At 35.6% G+C, this 20,642-nt stretch overlaps 1 protein-coding gene across 3 annotated transcripts in view; it reads right to left on the reverse strand.

Annotated features, from left to right (window-relative positions):
* The window catches only part of LOC142342487 (uncharacterized), a 109,364-nt gene that overhangs the window by 63,442 nt on the left and 25,280 nt on the right, over nucleotides 1–20,642 (reverse strand). For 2 of the 3 annotated variants that reach the window (XM_075393833.1, XM_075393832.1), the window contains exon 3: nucleotides 12,303–13,107. The exons of the other annotated variant lie outside the window; for it this stretch is intronic. In XM_075393833.1, coding sequence (XP_075249948.1) covers nucleotides 12,668–13,107 — 440 coding nt within the window. In that variant the 3' untranslated portion in view covers nucleotides 12,303–12,667. Of the gene's footprint in view, nucleotides 1–12,302; nucleotides 13,108–20,642 lie in introns of those variants that run through there. 3 annotated transcript variants of the gene reach the window in all.

Below are 20,642 nucleotides of genomic sequence, written 5' to 3' on the forward strand. Positions count from 1 at the left end.
TCATTGTATCGTAAATTGTCTGAAAGTGTTTATAAAAGTAGAAAATTTGATCAAACAAGGGTTGAAAAGTTTCCATTTGTAGCATATCATTAATGAAAACAGTTTTCCCAGATCCTGAAGGACCAACAAGATACATCAGAATGCGTTCCTTTGTTGATATAATCTTGTTCTTTTTATGCTCTGTGATTAGGAAGTATGTAACCTACAGCACTTGAAAGAATAGCAACCCAAATTGTTCGTTCGTCACAAGTTCTGGAATAAATAAGGTTGATAATTGAACTAAGAAGAAGTATTAATACAACTAAGCACTGGAATTTTGACAAAAAACCTGTTCGAGAGCAAGTGCGTCCACAAATTTTCCAAGGAGGTCGCTCCTGATTGTTATTATTGAAAATAAAGTCAGCTGCGTGATTGTTATGATCTGTCATTAGAGTGCAACTGACTTTTGTTCGTGTTTAGGAAATAATGATTCACACTTTGATTAAATGGATTCGTAGTGACAATTCCAGAAAACAACAATACGCTAGACCAAATATATGCCCCGAGAACCAAAAGTTTAATTTTGAATTAAGGAATGGAACCATATAAAAATACCCGGGACCAATATTCAGATTTGTTTTCAGGTATCCCGTTGCATTATGAAATTTTGCATGTAAACGAAAAACTTTTGATCATTTCAAAAGTTTCCCTAACTTTGAATCGCCAACTCCTATTAGTCCGCCAAAGGGAATCTCTGTTAATTTTATCTAGATCCGCATTTTTGTCAAAACTTCGACCGACAGCCAAAAAATAATTTTTCCTTTTTGTATTTCCAACAAAACTTTGACTGATTTCCTTTTCGAACTCTGCAATTTCCTCAATGTTGATATCAAGCGACTGTTCTGGAAGAGTTTAATTCAAAAAGTGAATAAATATAAATAAACAACATCACAAAAAATATAAAAATTTACAATTACTTCCATGCGATTTTGTTTGGTTTTTGACTTTGTTCAGCACTGAAAAAATTTCATTGCTCATTCGATGTAGTTTCTGCAGCTCACCAATTCGGACCGAAAGAAAGCATTTCCTCCTAAAACTGTGCTTTTCAGTCCCTCGAGTGAAGAGCTTGATTGTGAAATAACATCGGTTGGGATCATCTTGGAAAAATGTTCTTGTCACACACACTTTTCGTCTGGCAGTCTCACTCAATTCCCAGAAAACATCGAATTTTGCTCTTTCTGTTAAAATCCTTATGTAAAAAACGACATTTTTGAACAAAGTTTGTTTTAAGAAAAAAGATTTTTTGCGAAAAAAACAAAAGTTTTACATCAAAAACTTCAAAAACTGAGAAAAAGGAAAGTAGAAAAATAAAAAACATCAAAATCTACATTTTTTGCTAAACTCCTTATGTTAAAAACGACATTTTTGAACAAAAAGTTGTTTTAAAAAAAACCAAAAAAAATAACATAAAAAAACTTCAAAAACTGAAAAATAGAAAAATAAAAAAATAAAAAACATCAATATATGAGATTTTTGTTATACACCTTATGTAGAAAACGACATTTTTGAATGAAAATTTTTTTAGTAAAAAGAAATTTTATTCAAAAAATTAAACTAAAACTTTTACATTAAAAAGACTTCTAAAACTGAAAAACTGAAAAATAGAAAAATAAAAACATCAAGATTTACGTTTTTCATCAAAAACCTTATGTAATAAACGACATTTTTCAATAAAAAATATTCTAAGTAAATTAACATTTTTATCAAAAAAGTTTTTTTATTAAACTCAAAAATTCAAAAAAACTATTTTTTTTTCGAAAACTGACAAATGCAAAAAAAAAGAAATATCAAATTATGCATTTTTCATCAAAAACCTTATGTAAATAACGACATTTTTCAATCAAAAATATTTTAAGTAAATTGACATTTTTATCAAAAAAACATTTTTTTAACTAAACACAAAAATTTGAAAAAAAGAAAGCTCTTTTTCTTCGAAAACTGACAAATGGAAAAAACGAAAATATGAAAGTATGCACTTTTATTCAAAATGTTTATGCACCTGCTAGATCTATCTGATGAAAAAAATTATTCACTTAAAAAAGACTTAATCCTTGAAAAAAAAGACAATTTGAAGTGCATTAGAGCGGAAAACTGGATGCGTTTCCGTGGGGGTAACTAAGATAATTACCACTGGGTAATTATAATAAGATGACAGGTCTATTGTTCTCACTCTCTTTTTTAGTTACGTCTTTGGAAAATTGATGAAAATAGGCTATACGTAACTGTTATTAATAGGTGCGTATTTTCACACTCCCCAGCTCTGCTTAGCCTCTACTACTAGTATATTTCATGTCCTTTCTCATAATTGGTTCCCCAAAATGAGTTTGTATTTCCTGGTTTGGTTGATCACACGGTATATAAGGTTGAAATTACTTAGCGTGAATTACAGGTTTAGGGTTCTGACAAATTGGAGTACAAGATTTACTCCCAATAGATTTGACTATTAATTTACTGTTCATGTATGGCCACCAGCAATGTGTAGCCATACATATCATTCCCCACGTACTAGTGTGGCTCGCGTGGCGTTTCTCGTAAAACATGAGGGATAGCAATCATCTTTTCTATGCAGACGCAACCAGAGTGGACCTGTAGATCCCGCCAAAACGAGTGGATGTATGAGCTGAGTTCTTTCAAACTTGCTTTGTTGTTTGTTAGATTACAATCGGGCACCTCTTTGAAGACCGCGTCTTTACTAGTTTGAGGACTTTATCAGTGATTTATTAAATATTCTCCCTATGATGTGATCGAAGGTTGGTATTTTTGGATTGGGAGTTAGAGGGTTGCTGATGATACAGGATGCCGCAGGTGAAGTTGGCGTAGTGGGAGCTGAGGGAGGATTCGCTGTGCCAGAGGGAGTAGAGGGCGGATTCCCTGTGCGAGACGGAGTAGAGGGTGGATGCACTGCGCGGGACGAGTCACTAAATGGGACTTGGAAGAGTTGTTTTTTGGGATGCATATTAATTATGCTTATTGAGTTGAAGTTAACGTTATACTTAGACAAGTTGAGATCTGATTTGGAAACAAATTGAGACAAATAATTCTGAGAGATATATTGGGCATAGAGCACTGATTTTATTCTTGGTTGGTGACTTTTAAAAAGATCGTTGGAATGTCTTTAGTTAGCGGGAAGATGGGCTCATAGAATTGAGTTTTGCGCCCCGCGGAGTACATTTCATTCTTAATTAGGAAAAAACGGCTGAAATGATGTGGATTTCGATTGGCGAGTGTAATGTTAATTGGTATTGGCAACGCGGCGTATGCATATTTGGAGTTGTCGGTATTATAAATGGCATTTGTTAACGAGTTTTGCGTTGCGGGGGATAAGTGAAATTCTTGTATGTGTAAGCGAGTGTCAGATGTGCTAATTGTACTTATTTAGATTATATTAGATTCACTATCAGTCGTGATTCGCGGTGCCGGATCATATAGTTTTTGCAAACTCAGCAAATGAAGAGCAGATTGACTAGATTTTATAATTAGGGAGTTTGCAGATGCAAAAATAAGATCAAGCTGAGCGACAATAATTTCCTCATCATTTGTGGAAATTTCGTCAGTTTTTTGGTTAGGTAGTCAAAATATGTAATCTTCTAGGCCCATTTTGGCACCTGGCATATGTTCAATTTCATATTGACAAGTTAAAACACTATCTTGCAAAACGAGTTAAGCGGCTATTGTATGACCTTTTGGAACATTTTTTTTAGGATTGAAAAGAGAGCTCTATGATCTGTAATAACTTCAAAATGTTTGCCGTACAACTAGTTTTTAATTTAGTCAATAGACCAGACTACACCCAGGACTTCTACTTCATACACTGTATCTCGCCTTCACAAGAATTTAGGAATCTAGACGTAAAAGTAATCGGTTTCCACCCATCTACTGTTAACATTTCGAGAGCGACTCAAAACCCGGAGTGAGAAGCATCACATTTAACCCGTTTTGCGAGTTGCGAAATGTAGTCGCAATTCTCGGTTTCGTTCGCGATGCAGATTCTTTTTAGCTCAATAAAACAATTTTTGTGTGCTTCAGTCCAGACAATTTTGGTTGATTTTTTCAATAAGGGACGTAACAGATGACTAATTAGTGCAAGAGCTGGAATAAATTTACTTATCAATGTACTGAGCCAAGGAACGAACGGAGTTTCTTGAGTGTTTTTGGTACTTCAAGAGTCAAAATAGCAGATGTTTTGCTTTTGATTGACGAAATACCCAATTCTGAGATATGATAGCCAAGCCAGTCAACTTCTCATTTAGCAAAGTGGAATATTGAAAGGTTAATTCTGAGATTTTCTTCGTCCCGTTTTTTAAGGCAATTTAATGCATATGGTTTTTGATCTCCCTCGGATCCTCTACCAACTATTAAAATGTCGTCGAGAAAACACTATGTATTCTTTAAGCCTTTTAAAGTGTAGTTCATTTTCAAATCCCCCCGGCATATCTGTTAGACCGTAAAATTCAGTTTGAAATCCAAATGTGACTGTCATATCACCACTTATTACGTTAAAATTGCAATGATTAGCTATAACGGGTTTTGGTTTAATAGGCTGTACCCAGATTTGAAATCCAATGGAGAGATATATGTGGTATTTTGGGACGCAGGATCACTAATCTGGTGAGATATGGATTCGATTAAGCTGTCAATGTTTGGCATTTGATAGTTGTTTTGGTGGATCGCTTTAGTTAATAATTTTTAATCAAGTGCAAGTTTTATTGACTGGTCTTTTTTAATATTAACTACTATTAGTGAAATGAAACATTTATCAGGACAAGGGGAAAATTTTCAAATATCTAGCAATTTTGTAAGTTCTTTTTACATTTTGTCTTGTAGATTTGTTTCCTTCGATTTGGATTGGCTCTTTTGAGAAAGTATGTAGTTGTGGGTTCGCAAATTTGGGTACCCAGATCGCATCTGAATTATTGTTGACCACCCTCGTTGCGATTGATTTTTTTTATAATGATGCAGGTGCTTCCGGAGCCGACGGGTATTGTTGTGGAAATGTTGCCAATTTTGTTTGGCATTTTCAAAGGTTCTATTTCTGCGAGGTCGTCATGAATTTTAGCCACCATGATAATTTCGCAACTAATGTAGTCGGATTCATAAATTTATGTTGGTTGTAGGAAGTTTACGGAATCCTCGGGGTGTGGTTCTTCATCCAACCATTACGGATTCATCGGGGTGTTAACAGACATTTTCTTTGAGTTCTGAGGCTTTGTGTTATTGTGCTTGCAGCAAATTTTGACAAAATGGTTCAACAAAGCACAATTGTTTAATGTTTTGCCTTCGGCAATGCATTTGTCACGGCGATTAGGAAGCCAATATGCACCAAAATTTGAACACTAAAGGGCAGAGGCTCGCCTTGCTTGTAAAAATTATTTGAAAGTGACGAAGATCGGATACTGTGTGGACACTGGAATGTGTTTACTCTAGCAGGAATGAGAATCTTTTTGTGTTGTTAAAATTGCTGTTGGTGGCGCACACCAAATTACATCTTTTTTGCCAGTTCCAACACTTGTCTCAACTCTACACTTTGTTTGAGAAGTTCCCTTTAAATCGCGAGATCAATTAAGTTTGTGATGGACGCGTCTCTGATCAAGTTTTCTTCCTTGTTCTCGATTTCACAGTTTTCGGCCAACTCTTTGAGTTTTCCGTAGAAGCGTTCAACTATTTCTCGTTCGAGTTGCTTCGTGATTAGGAAAACCTGTGTGTCAAAAATGATATTTCTTGGTCTAAAGACGCGCCCTCCAGAAGTCGGCCGTTGATAGAGTGTCGATCTTTATTTTTGCAGTTGAGAATCCTGCGTCCTAACACACCAATAATTAAGTAAGGTATTGAAACTGATTTTGGATCAACAAATGGCCATGGTTTGTCCCCACAAATGCTTCATATTTCAATAAATCTTTGGGATTTATTTTGCCAAATCATTTTTTGACGGGCATTGCGGGAACTGCCTTCCCGTTCGGATTGAGTAGATGATCCGACGATCGTTTCCATATATTTTGGTTTCAAAGGGAGTTCAACCATCTCGGGTTTCGGGCCATGGAGTGTATCGAGGATGATGTTTTCCTGGGTGATCAATGCTAGTTAATACTGAACTCTCCAGTTCTTCCATCATAGACGTGAGACGAGTGTAGGCTTGACCCAGACTGATATATGACCTAGTATGATTACAGAGAATTTATTTTTTTTCATTTTTTGTTTTTTACCCAGAGAACTGCCATATATGGTTTTAATTGTTGCTTCTGAAGCCCACTATTTTTCTAAGTCAGAAGCCTTATGTGAAATTTTTCTGTATGATCCTTGTATGAGTACTAAGAAGTCATACAAATCATATATGACCTAGTATGATTTCAGAGAAAAAAAATTTTCTCTACGCTTCATTTACTTTTTGAGAGTAGGATTTATTTTTTGTATGATCCTGACTACCAAGAAATCATACAAATTACATATGACGTACCCGGGTCGAGAAAAAAATGCAAAAATATGGAAGATAAGCGGTGAAAAGTTAGTTTTTTCACCGCAAATTTTGTACATAATTTTGCGGTGAAATGCGGTGAATTCGGTGAAATTATGTAAGTTCACTGCTAGACTTAGCGGTGATCTTACAAAAATTCACCACAATTCAGCGCTAAAATATGTAATTTCACCTCCCTCACAAGGTTCCGAACCTCTCACCTCCTGCATGTCATCCACATATTCTTCCACTGCGCCATCTCTCACTAAATTCTATTATTTTTTGTTTGAATATAAATCGAATTCACTCTACTTTCTGCAAAACATGCGCGTTGAATTTTTGTAAGATTTGAAATTCTTAGCGGTGAAATTACATATTTTAGCGGTGAAATGTGGTGAATTTTTGTAAGTTACAAGAGATTACAAGAAGATGTAAGATTAAGGGGTAATTTTAGTGGGAAGGCAAATCTAACAATTCCTCAAACACTCACCATTAATTTCACCGCATTCTTTGCTGATCTCAAACATATTTAACAATTTTTTCTAAGCGGTGAATTTATGTAAGCTCACCGCTTTCACCGCTCATCTTGCATAATTTGGACACTTTTTTTCGAAGCGGTGAATTTATGTAATTTCACCGCTTTCACCTCTCATCTTACTTAATTTGGACATTTTTTTCGAAGCGGTGAATTTAAGTAATTTCACCGCTTTCACCTCTCATCCTACTTAATTTGGACATTTTTTTTCGAAGCGGTGAATTTAAGTAATTTCACCGCGAAATTCAGCGGTGAAATTATGTAATTTCAGCGCTATCAGGCGATAAAGTTTTTTTCACCGCATTCACCACCTGATTTATGTAATTTCACCGCATTCACCGCTTATCTTACAAAAATTTCCGCATTAACCGCTTATCTTACATAATTTTGCGTTGAATGGCGGTGACACCTCGACCCGGGTAGTACGATTTATGAGAATCATATGTGACCTAGTGCGAAATCCGAGAAAGTTGTATGATCAATAACCCGGGAACATGCGGCACATGAGTCTGGTGGGTGCAACTAAAATGCTCCCACTAAGCGGGGGGGGGGCAAACGAAGATCTTTGTTTTCTTATTACCATTGGAAACTTTTCCTTCCTTCTACGCATGTAGTTTCCAGCAATTAAGCCTACTCTCCATTTAGACATACATTTGAAAACCAACGAAATATTTCTCCAAAACTCATTTATTATGCTAACTACGACGCCTCCATTTATAGTAAACTTCTTCGGGTATGATTGTTGAGCCCGGTGAAAAATTAAATTTTTTTGTTCAAGGCAATTTTTGTTATTAGGATTTTCCTAGTTTTGGTCAATTATTGTTCTTTTTCGATACTCCCTTTGGGTTTAAACATCTTGGGATCACAATGCATTCATTAGATGATTACCGATTCTGCCATCATCTTTTCACGCAGACGTGAGCCTTCATTTCATCGGCTATATAACTTCTGATAAATTTAGCATTAAATGTCATTGCGGTCTAGCTGGCAGGTTGCATTGCGTGTGTGTATAGTGTTGCCATTGTGTTTTAGGGAAAGTTGGGTAAAATGGAATTGGATAAACTGTGTCAAGACACAGCTCTAACTCCCTTGGGAGTGTTTTGAAATCAAAGGACTAAAAGGTCGGTTGATTAATTTAAATTAATAAATAAAGTACTTCGGATGTAATCTAAGAACTAAAACTAATTATCTTGGAATTTAAAAACTTGAATTCAGTGTTTTCTCTTACTTTTAAATTCTCGTCTGATTTGAATAATAAAAACTGTTTCCGTTGTAGCCAAATTGTAGCCAACCACTATAAATAAAAACCTTTACCTTAATTACTCCTTAACTTAACGAATTTAATTGCATTTTTTCCGACTTTTTCCGACTTTTTTGTTGTCACGAGCTCCGTAGTTGAACACAGCAAGTAGTTGAACTGTCTGATAATCAGCGACCCGATTGTGTGGGACGCAATGTGAAGATAACTTTTCCTAGACGCTTGAGTTGAGCTGAATCAATCTCTTGATGAATTAGAAACAAGCCCGAATTTTTATTGTACTCACCCAATGAGAGGGGAGTATTTTCGTAAGCAATGTCTTCCAACAGGAGGATACTTGAGCGCAGTTCATTAACGCGAGGAAATTAAAAAAGGAGAGTTAAAAGGCTGAGGGAGAGAGGAAGAAACGTCAGATATCGGAGAAAACCTTAAGATTGGCAATAAGAATTAATCAGCAAACATTTAAATTTTAGATCAATATAAACCAAGATTATTTGATAATGGAGACCACCGAGATTTTGTATTATAATGCAAAATTACAATTAACTTATAACTTTTTCGGATCTTTTCCGTTTGTGCCCCCCCAGCTTAGTGGGTGCATATTATTTGCACCCCCCAGACGCACGTGCCATATTTTTACATGATGATTTACTATGTAATGGCACGTGCTCTGTAACTGGGGGGAGCATAACGTACTGGGGGGGGCACAAACGGAAAAGATCCACTTTTTCATATAAAATTGTTTAAAGATCCATTGTTAATGGTACTGGTGTTAAATTCCGAGGCTGAATTTCGACGTGAACGAAAAACAGAGATAAGTTTAACTTTGTGCCATTAGCAAAGTGAATAATTTTATATGAAAAAGTCAAAAAAAATGCAACTGAATTCTTTAAAAACAATTAAAGGGTTAAGGTTATATAACTTTAAATTGGAGTACATCATTGGGGGGGGGGGGGGGGGGGGGTAAAGTGCAAATGGAAGTTAGAGGGAAGGAGGGGACGGGGGGAGGAAACAGTTAAGGCATCTCATAAATATGTACAATTTAGTTCTCAACCTTTCTAAATCTAAATCATTGAAAGTACTGCTTCTGATTGTCTTCCAATTATCTATAATATCGAAAAAAAATGCAACTGAATTCTTTAAAAACAATTAAAGGGTTAAGGTTATATAACTTTAAATTGGAGTAAATCATTGGGGGGGGGGTAAAGTGCAAATGGAAGTTAGAGGGAAGGAGGGGACGGGGGAGGAAACAGTTAAGGCATCTCATAAATATGTACAATTTAGTTCTCAATCTTTCTAAACCTAACTCATTGAAAGTACTGCTTCTGATTGTCTTCCAATTATCTATAATATCTAAAACATACCCGGCAGATTGCCGGAAAATAGCCGCCGTTGATTCCAATAAGCATGATTGGGATTGAAAGAATAGAAGATTTGAAAAAAAAAAGATTTTTGTACAAAAACATTTTTTAAGTCCGATTTGTTTTGATGGCATTTCGTAGTTGAACATAACGTACTTCTGTTTCTAAGAGAGAGGCTACAGGGGCTATTATCAATAGCGGGCATCTATAGCGGGCATCTAAAATTGGGCTTTATGGGTTTATCCCGTTTCTATTTCTGACTTCAATTTTTTGTACTGACTCTGTTCATTTTGAATTGCTTTGCTTAACAACTGATGTTCAAATTCACTTTTAGCAGAATGAGAGAAGAGAGAAACTAGCCTAGAGAAGTCAAAAAGATTTCACGCAAAATATCGAAAAAGCGGCAAAATGGTAAAGCGAAAAAAAGTTTGACGAAGTAAAAAAACATAGCAGGACAAGTCCTGACGTACAATTGAAAGAATTTTCATTGACTAAACGGAAAACTAGACCTTGAACGGACTATGAATGGATTGGGAAAACCATTTAGAAAAAAATCCGATCCAAAAAATCGAAAAAACAGTAAAAATCAAAGTGAAATTGCCGCATGTGAACAAAAAACCACTAGCGAGAAAGCGAATTTTTGTTCAAACACCGTTTTCTCGCTCTACTTTAAATTTAGAGCAAAAAAATTTCACGCCGCAAAACCACTCGCTTTTTCGCTCCACTTCCTGTTTCGGCGTGACCAAAATCACTACTCCAGTTTGACTTCAAAAATCATGAAAATGTGTGAACAGATCTTAAAAAAAAACATAGCCGGAAGAATTCCGGAAGCGACTCGAAACACCAAAACTTCACAAAAAGCTGAAGCCATTACCTTTTGTATTAAACCATTAACTCAATACCTCCGCGGGTCTGATCTAAAAATCGGTGAAATTTAACCGACTGTCACCAAGAGAAAGAAAATGCAGCAAAATTTTATTGAAAACGTTTGGTAACGTTAAAAAAGTCCGAAATTTTTAGGATGGTCAAAAAACTGATAGCCTGACAAAGCTGACAGGGGCATCAATTGCCCTCAGATAATTAATGATTCTAATCTCAAAAAGATCGCGAAAGCAAACGGCAGATAAAAACTTTTCAAAAAAGACAGGAAAGTCAAAATTATTCAAAAAAGAGTGCTCAAACTTAAGAATCGGAGAGCCACTACAATTAGATTTATAATCACGGCAATTAAGACAAAAGTAATAATTGATTCTTCCTTGTTGTATATATGCTAGACAACATGATTTCAAACTAATTCAAAAATTAAATTAATCATAGAAAAACAAAAGCAACAGAATAATATTCAAAGGCAAACAGTCGTCTAAAAACAATACCAAGCCCGGAAGAAAATTGCAATGAAAAGTAATAAGTCGAAATATTGGAAAAGACTTTCTAGCAAACTCCCAGTACTGCCTTATTTTGAATTAAATCAATTGCAAACCGAAGAAACCAAGATCTAAGAAAAAGCTGAAAACATTCAATTTTTTAACAACTGAAAAAATCAATATAACGAATACAAAAGTAGGTGCCAGGACAAAACTAGAATGATACAAACAAGAATGTAAAGAATATGGACACAATGTTAGGAACACCGTAACAAAAAGACCAATTCCTGATTTTTGAGTTAAAAATCAAATTTAAAAAAATCAAGAAAAACGAGTACATTTCATTGATCAGCATTCGAGACATAGAAAAGACAACGAGTCATTCGAGACAAAAATCCAACTTGCTGAACAGAATAAAACAAGAAAAAGCAGAATTCAGACATACGAAACAATGAAAAATTTTGCAAAATAGTGGTCAAAAAATATTTAAGACTGCATTTATGAAAAAAATTTATCGGTTTTTTCAAAAACGTAACACCAAAAAATGATTGAATTCTTATTGAAACGAAATTAAAGTCCCTCATGTTCCCCAAAATACTATTTCTAGTAATTAAAAGCAAAATACAAACAAAAAACTGAAAAAAATTGCCAAAAAACAACGAAAATCGGATTAGCAAATGTACAATTTTATGAAACAAAATTACATCGAGGTAGAAAGAGGCATTGAGTATATGAATTATCAAAGGGAAGTTGCCATATTAACTGATTTTTGACAAAAAACAGCTAAAAGATCCAAAAACGAAGAAATTAATAGAAAAAAAAGCCAAAAATTAACTAAAAAGTCAAGAAATATGTGCCAATTTCGCATTTGAAACGCAATTTCAGGCTATGCAACATAATGTGCTATCAATTTCCGGGGTTTACATTTCAACATAGCATCGATTAAAAATTATTTGTACAAAAAACCAAATTACAAGCAAAAAAACTAGGCCACTTAGACGAAAAAACGGCTAAAAACGGTTATCAATATGTGCCATTCAGTCAAAAACTACTTTTCAATGCCAAAAAGTCATTCACTAAACGCAGCGCATGATCAAAAAACTTCTGTCGCTCAGAAAAAATTAGTTCACACTGCAATTTTACTCGCTTTCGCTTTTAGGTTAAAACATCGTCTGAACGAATAGTACTTCCGGTAAAAAAAAACCTTAAGAAAACCAATACTCCTCTTCGAGTCGTAAAAAAGACAGCGCCCCGATACAATTCAAATTCTTTGAATTGTAAAAAAAAATACGAGCGCAATAATAGCCGGCTGAGAAGATGAGGGCGGCTATTAATAACACATGAATTAACTCAGTTTTTTTTCTCAGGAGACTAATAGCACATGAACTTTTTTTCCGTTTGTGACCATTGCAACTTAGTTTGTCATGCATATTATTTGAAAGTCCGAACGAAAAGACTCTAATAATTCATAATGCTCTATTGTCTGTTTGCTGTCATATCTTGAAACCCGTACTGTGTGGTGCGGGAAACAGGTGAGGGGGGGGGGGCAACGGAAGAAAAATTATTATTAAAATTCTGATGAAGTTTTCAGCGAGTACTTTGCCGACTTCAGAACAACCCCCCTCGATTGAGTTTTAATTCCTTCTGGTGTTAACGAAAGCGTTAAGCAAACATGAATCCGATTATGAAGGAAATAATAAGTATGCCACTGTTCACGCCAGATGGGCCATTCCACCCGGATGTGCCAGTTCCACCTTCATCTTCACTTTCAGTTCCAGCATTAACTGTCTGTTTGGTTCCTTCTGGTGACTCTGGGGGCGGTTTTTCTGCGCCTGCATTTTGTGGTGGCTTTTTTTGTGGTGGTTTCTGTTTAGGTGGTGGCCCACCAACATTACCAAAAGTTACGAGAGGCCTCTGCATATCAAACCCATCGTACTTACAGTCCTCGTTAGTTTGGTCAAATGAGGCATTTTTCAAATTGACACAGTTATCTATCTTCAATGCCTTCTCTAATGGCTCCTTGCACATAGCAGTACAGTCTGTTCTGTCATCTTCAGTTTGCCCGTTTTGACACTCACACTCGCAAATCTTCTCAGCAGTTTCTGAAACAGAGCACAGATCGTTCGCAATAACACCGATTAAGTTCGATCTATTTCCTCACAAGTTAAATTTATAATTATTACGGCGCTAACTTGAAAAAAAATTTGCATATGAGATCGGAAAAATTATTCGGGAACAATTTTTTGTAAGTTTGCGAAATCTTAACAAAATGTTCACGATAGTTTTTAACACAGAGGAACAATTTGTGTGTTCGCAGGTTGGTTTTGCATTATTCGCACACTTCAATCTTTTGAAAAAAACGTTGTTCGCTTTGCTGGAAAACAATCACGTAAATGGCTCGATAATTGCCGCGAAATGAAATAGAGCGATTTGTTATTCAAGAAACAAAAGGAAAAGGGTAGCAAATAAGAGTTCAACGCATAGACGATCTTCCTTTTTTAATGTTACAAAAATAACAACAAAATACCTTTCAGGTTGCATCCATTATTATCACAGATACCCAAACCGGATCCAAACAATTCATTTACTTGTTAACGTTTGCGGGAAGAACCAATTAATTTCAATATGTTTAGATGTTCTGGACCAGCAAAACGTTTCCGCCTACTTTTCTTGCATTTTTAAAATAAGACAAATAGATAATTTTCCTTTTTTAAAACTTTTTTAGAAGCTTGAGCTCATAATTGGTTTGAGGTGCAATATTGACTACTACATTCTGTTTCAGTGACACTGAACCGCTTTAAGAAATTGAACATCACCATAACTCTTCTTGGAGACGCAAAACTGTAGAAAAATATCTGAAAGAATAAATTTGTAAAAAAACTGCAAAGCTCAAAGGTTCCTATATTACAAAAAAATTTTGGAAAGAGATTTGAGTTGATAAATGGGCCCGAAAACAGAAACGCAACAACAAAGCAATGAAGTGAAAACAAAGAACTGATTTGAACAGCTACATAGAAGTTTTATCAATAATTTGATTGGAGTGGTTCTAGAAGCAAAGTAGATAACAAAAACAAAGATAAAAATAAAATTTTTAAATAGTTCTAATTTCATGAAACACATTTGTGTTCTTCAAGAAAACATTGGTTCAAAAACAATGAAAACAGCGAACTCCGTGAAAATCCTTTAAATATGAAACAAAAAAAAACAATACAAGGAATTCATTGGAAAAAACTAAAGAGCTCACTATAAAGTATGAAAAATTTTGCTAAATTTGAATTATTCGAAAAATTATCCCTGCAGTTACGCCAGAATGATCGAAACAAACTTTCGTACATATATTATACAGATTAAAATTAAAACTCTAAACATAAACATATGAGCGAAAATGCTGCACTTATGGTTAAAACATGTTATAAAAACCCCGATTTTTCACACTACACAATATTTTTACCGTGAGACTGCTAGTTTTTTCTTTATTTGCTGATTTAAATTAAAAAAACAACATTTTCCAAAGTCGACTTCTCGTTGACGCACAAAAGCAAAAATAATATTGGAAATAATCTTAAGTAGTGCCATATGAAACAATTAAAATTTGTGCAATGAAAAAAACTTTCATTAAATTATTAAATTATTAATACACTTCGGCTACCATTTCTTACAACGCGTTTTCTCTTTTTGACCATCCGTTTACATCTAAGCTTACCATTTGCTTCATAGGAAAAATTTTCTATGCAGGAGCACTGCCGGTTCTTCTAATGAACAATTTTTTTTGTCTGGACTTTTGTTTTTCTAAAAAAGAGTTTGTTGAATTGGGTTTGATCTCACGATTCGAGCGAAGGCAAAAACAAATTGATCAGATTACGCTGTGATCAGAATTGATCAGAATTTTTGCATGCAAAGTAATTTTGTTCTATTTTTTTTCATAAATGGTCTAACGAAACACTGAGATCTTTTTAAATGCCTTATTGCATCTTACTATTTTGGATCAATTTTGTTTTAACTCTCGCAACCCCAGCTTCGAGGGAAAATAACTTTTATACCCCCAAAAAGCTCGTGCTATTTCTTACATAGCAACATGTTGTTCAAGAACACAGATTGCTATTGAGGGGACATAAAGACAATGTATGGGGCGCAACACGAGTCCGTCAAATCCATGGGCGCTATCAGTGGATTAAAGTACTGAAGTAAACCAGTGGCAATTTTTTCCAAAATCCGGAGAAGGCTCGACGAAAAAAACTTTCAGTTTAACAATGCGAGAGAGCCATTTCCCGTTGTTCTCTGAGACTGAATTAGAAAAATTGCCCGGGTCGAGGTGTCACCGCCATTCAACGCAAAATTATGTAAGATAATCGGTTAATGCGGAAATTTCTGTAAGATAAGCGGTGAATGCGGTGAAATTACATAATATCACCGCTCAACTTAGTGGTGAACTTACATAAATTCACCGCTTAGAAAAAAATTGTTAAAGATGTTTGAGATCAGCAAAGAAAGGGGTGAAATTAATGGTGAGTGTGGTAGGAATTGCTAGATTTGCCTTCCCACTAAAACTACCCCTTACCCGGGTTGACCACCATAAACCTTTCTTGGCAACCATATCCAAGCCATATATGGAGTTTATGGTAACTTGGCAACCATATAGATGACCATATATGAGCCATCAAAGAAACATGTAAGAACCATATATGGATCATGTAACCACCATGTATCTAATCACAAAGGTTTTGTTGTAATGACCTTGAGTGGACAAGGTAATAACCTTGTAAGAAACATGCCGGAACCATATAAGAAACATTTAAGAACCATATATGGACCATATAAGAACCATATATGGACCATATAAGAACCATATATGGACCATATAAGAACCATATATGGACCATGTAATAACCATATATGGTACCAATATGCCATAAGTCGTGTAAAGCGTTAAAAGCTGGAACTGCTGCATAAGCTTTGTATGGGCGTTGAAAGAACGCACAAATGACCATATTGGATTCTTGGATGCCATATAAGAATCATATATGGAGATCTTGGCAACCGTAGCAAGATCATATAAGAAAATTTTGTATAGCCTGTATGGGACCATATATGGTTCTTGGATATGGTTGCCAAGAAAGGTCAACCCGGGTGATCTCACATCTTTTTCTAATCGGTGAATTTATGTAATTTCACCACTAGAATAAGCGGTGAACTTACAAAAATTCACCACATTTCACCTTTAAAATATGTAATTTCACCACTAAAAATTGCAAATCTTACAAAAATTCACCGCGCCTGTTTTGCAGAAAGGAGAGTGAATTCGACTTATATTTAAACAAAAATTAAAAGAATTTAGTGAGAGATGGCGAAGTAGAAGAAGGATTGGATGACATGCAGGAGGTGAGAGGTTCGGACCCTTGTAAGAGCGGTGAAATTACATATTTTAGCGGCGAATTGTGATGAATTTTTGTAAGATCACCGCTTAGTCTAGCGGTGAACTTACATAATTTCACCGCATTCACCGCATTTCACCGCAAAACTACGTACAAAATTTGCGGTGAAAAAACTAACTTTTCACCGCTTATCTTACAAATTTTTGCATTTTTTTCTCGACCCGGGTGTATGCAAATTTTTTAAGGTTCTCATCTGTTTCCCACGGTGCGCGTGCTATTTTCTACATAGGCATACCCGACTAAAATTGGGTGAATTGCTCTCAATCGATTCGTGAGCCATTAGCGTTGATATTGGCAATCTGGGGCTTAAGAATTCCAGAACTGGGTGAAGGGGGAATTGAGTGGAGTAGTGGGGATTGAGTGGAGTGGTGAGAGGGGGAGGGGTGAAGCGTTAGAGGAGATTCAAGCAATCGGGAGTTTGAGAGGGGGTTAAGTGTTGGGAGGGCCGTACGAAGGGGGTTAAAATCGCCAGCAGGAGAGGATGCACGGGAGGAGTTTTGTGGGCAGTGGTGAGGGGGCGGTCAAGCTTTTAATTTGAGAGCCGGCGTTCTTAACATGAAACAGTCTCCTCAAAAGATTTATGGTGAATACCAAATTAAAAAAAATACCTAATACCCTCCGGGAGCTGCCATTTTAACACGTTTTTGAGGACAAAAAGTCAAAAGGGTCAAACGAAATATCGGTCAAGCGAAAAATCCCAAAACATAGCGCGCATATTGACGGAAAATAGCCGCGATAGACGATTTTAATCGTCCATGGATTTTAAACAACTAAAGAAATAAGATAGACAGATTAACCACCAGTCCTTTAAAGGACCACTAGACTTTTTGGGTTAGAATTGGACTGTCATTTGTATGAGATACTTACGCTTTATAAGGAAAAAGCCCCAATAGAGTTTTCAAAATTAATGTTCGAAATCAAAAAGACTCCAATACTCGAATTAGGGCATATACGTTTGACATTAATTAGATGCATACTATTAATCTTTAACTAAAAATTGTTCATAAAATTTAAAGTTCATTATCTGAGTTCAGAAGTCTTTTTTTTGAGCTAGGCAAGTCAGGCAATTGACCTAAATGACGTCACGCACACGAATTTTAGCAGCAATGCAGTAGAAGTCACAAAGAATGAATAAATCAATGGTCGCAAGAATTATCGACGCCGACGACGAATTAAAAAAAAAACACGATGTCCCAAATAATAGCCGCTATCGTTTCGCAATTATTTAAAGGACCACAAGGCTAAACTAATTGCTGAAAAGTTTTTTTGAGAGCAATCAAATTGTGCTACATAACAACCGATAATTCGTTAGGGCTGGGTATCGCAAGTTCAATGGATAAACCTTGCGGTCAAATTTTATCAAAAAATAGAATCCGTCTTCATATATTATCTTTTCTCTTCTCTGTTTTCATTTTTCGTCGAATTTGCCCAGACGGACGGGACATTTGTAGTTTGAGCCCCACCAACAGGTTAGCGGGTACATTTTTTTGCCTCCCACAGAGCACCTACCAATTTTTTTCTATGCTTTACAATGTACAAGTGCTCTGGGGGAGAGCATAAAAAGAGGGCACAAACGGAAAACATGCGACTAACAATATAAATTTGAAGCGCTTTTAAAGGAGACTTGGATTGCTTCTTGTTATATTTGCTCATTTTAAGTGTTTTCTTCAATCAATCAATTATTAGAGAAATAAGATGTGAAAATTAAAACTGCTGAAAATTAAAGAGAATAGTATGTTGCCATGTGGATCCGTTTTAAACACAAACGTGCAAGAAAAGATTTTTCATCAATATGGATTTTTTAAAAGAGCTAATACTCTGTTAGGGTAGCTCAACATTGCTTCAAATGAGTTAGAAGTATTAACTCACGTTCGAAGTTTTTGGAAGAATTTTTTGCTTCGTTATTTTTGAACGCGTCTACTTAACTTTTAAAACACTTTCTTTTTTTTTGAATTACTATAAGTTTATTTATTTCGTATCAAACTATTTTGGGATCTTTTCTATTTGTGTCCCCCAGTTTAGTGGATGCATATTATTTGCACCTGCTATTTTTCACCTTGTGATTTTCTATGAAATGGCAATTGCTCTGTAATTGGGCGTGCTTAACTTACTGGGAGGCGCACACGGAAAAGATCCCTAATTTGTCTATAACCATCTGCTGTTGGTTTTATACAATATATGATTTTGTCTGGATTTTCAGATATTTTTTCTCTTTTCACCGGCTCTTGGTTCTTTTTTTTTCACATTAACGTGCTATATAACATCAAATATGTAATTAGTGGCAAAAGAAAAGTATGGGATCTTTTCTGTTTGTGCCACCGCAAGCTTAATGGTTGTATATTATTTGCATCCCCCAGACGCACGCGCTCTTTTTTTACCCATTCATTTACTATGTAGTGACGCGTGCTCTGTAGCTGGGGGTGCATAACGTACTGGGGGGATGATACAAACGGAAAAGATCCAAAATTTGGTGGGGGCAAAACTGAACATTTGTTTTTTAATCAATTTGATTTTTGCTTTGAAAAACTATTTTCTAACAAAAATTTTTATTCTGAACAAAAAGTTTTTAACAGATTTCCATTGATGAACTCTGATGGAGCCAATTTTTTTAAATAAACCAAAATGGGCAAGGGCTTGTTCAATATTAGATAAGGAAAAGCACAGCAAGCGAAAAATAGTGCTGTATACTACGCTTAACACAATCAATTTGTTTACTTTTTGACAACTTTATGTTCCAAATGTTTTAGTACGTCAATATCGGATCTTTCCCTTTGCTCCCCCAATACGCTATGCATCCCTCAATTACAGAGTAGGTGCCATTAGAAAGTAAGTTCCTCTGTGAGGTTCAAATAATATGCATCCACTAAGCTGGGGGGGGGGGGGGGTGGGGGGGGGGGGCAAAAGAGAAAAGATTCTGAAACTCAGAAATGAAGAAATGAAGAAATGACACTGAAACTCAAACTCGGACACAGAATACTGCACAACCAGCAAGTCGGTATTGCCACGAACTACAAACCCAACTTTTAAACCCTCTCAGACTGTTTTGAATTGTTTTGAATTGAAACCTTTCTTTCGTACAGATTCTTTGACACAAATTCTATAGAGTGAACAAATTTCCGTTACAACAAAATGTCACTGAAAAGACGTCTGGATTATCGAGAGAGACCATAGAGGATGCTAATCTGAAATGTCGATCACGTGGCTTTGAATGCAAAAGAAGATGGCGAATGAAACTACCGAAAAGTCGCAAAACTGGCCACTTTGTATTTGACACAAGGCAAATTAAATCGGAATTCAATCTGGGAGCGGTAGATTTATTGTGACTGTGTATCTTTTCGGTGATGAATTTCTGTGACTGTGCAGTTTAACTAATTTTAACTTGCTGAGAAGCTAATTGAATTGGTATCTTTTCTGTGTGTGCCCCCAGCTTAGTGGGTGCATATTATTTGCACTCCCCAAACGCGCGTGCCATATTTTTACATAATAAAATAGTATGTAATGGCGCGTGCTCTGTAACTGGGGAGCGAATAATGTACTGAGGGCACAAACGGAAAAGAGCACAGTCATTTTCTCTTAGTGACTTCAAGGCTTTTTATAGTAGTTATATAGCAGCATATCAGCAAGACAGGGGGGGGGGGGGGAGGGGGAAAGACGTAACTATGTATAAAGATTACGTATAGCCTATTTTCATCGATTTTCCAAAGACGTACCGAAAAAAGAGAGTGAGAACAATAGACCTGTAATCTTACCAAATAACTTAGGGGTATTTATTTTAATTACCTCAGGGAAATGCATCCTAGTTGGAATTGCCGCTCTAATGCACTTCAACTGATCTTATTCACTTAATAAAATCCATCCGCAGAACTTTTACTTTCAAACACTTCATTTACGCATAACTTTTTCAATTATCAATAACTTTATAAAGGAAGCTTTCGGTTATTAAGGAAGTTTTGTTTCAAAAAATTTCAAACTATCGGAAGTTTTTAACAAAAATTCTTTAAAATTTTCTTTTTTCAGATTTTTTTTTTACTCCTGATGATGTGAAAGTATGCAAGAAAACAAATTTTGGGTAGTTTTTGGTAGTTTCTGGTTGCTTTCTCAAAAAAAACCGAAAAAGTAAACAAATTTTTCAGATACTGCTTTTCTAAAAATCGATTAGAGTTTTTTTATCGCAGATTTCAAAGAAAAATACTGAAGCGAAGAAA

This window comes from Convolutriloba macropyga, chromosome 7 (genome assembly GCF_964194025.1).
Source record: "Convolutriloba macropyga chromosome 7, txConMacr16.3, whole genome shotgun sequence".
Lineage (NCBI taxonomy): Eukaryota > Metazoa > Xenacoelomorpha > Acoela > Convolutidae > Convolutriloba > Convolutriloba macropyga.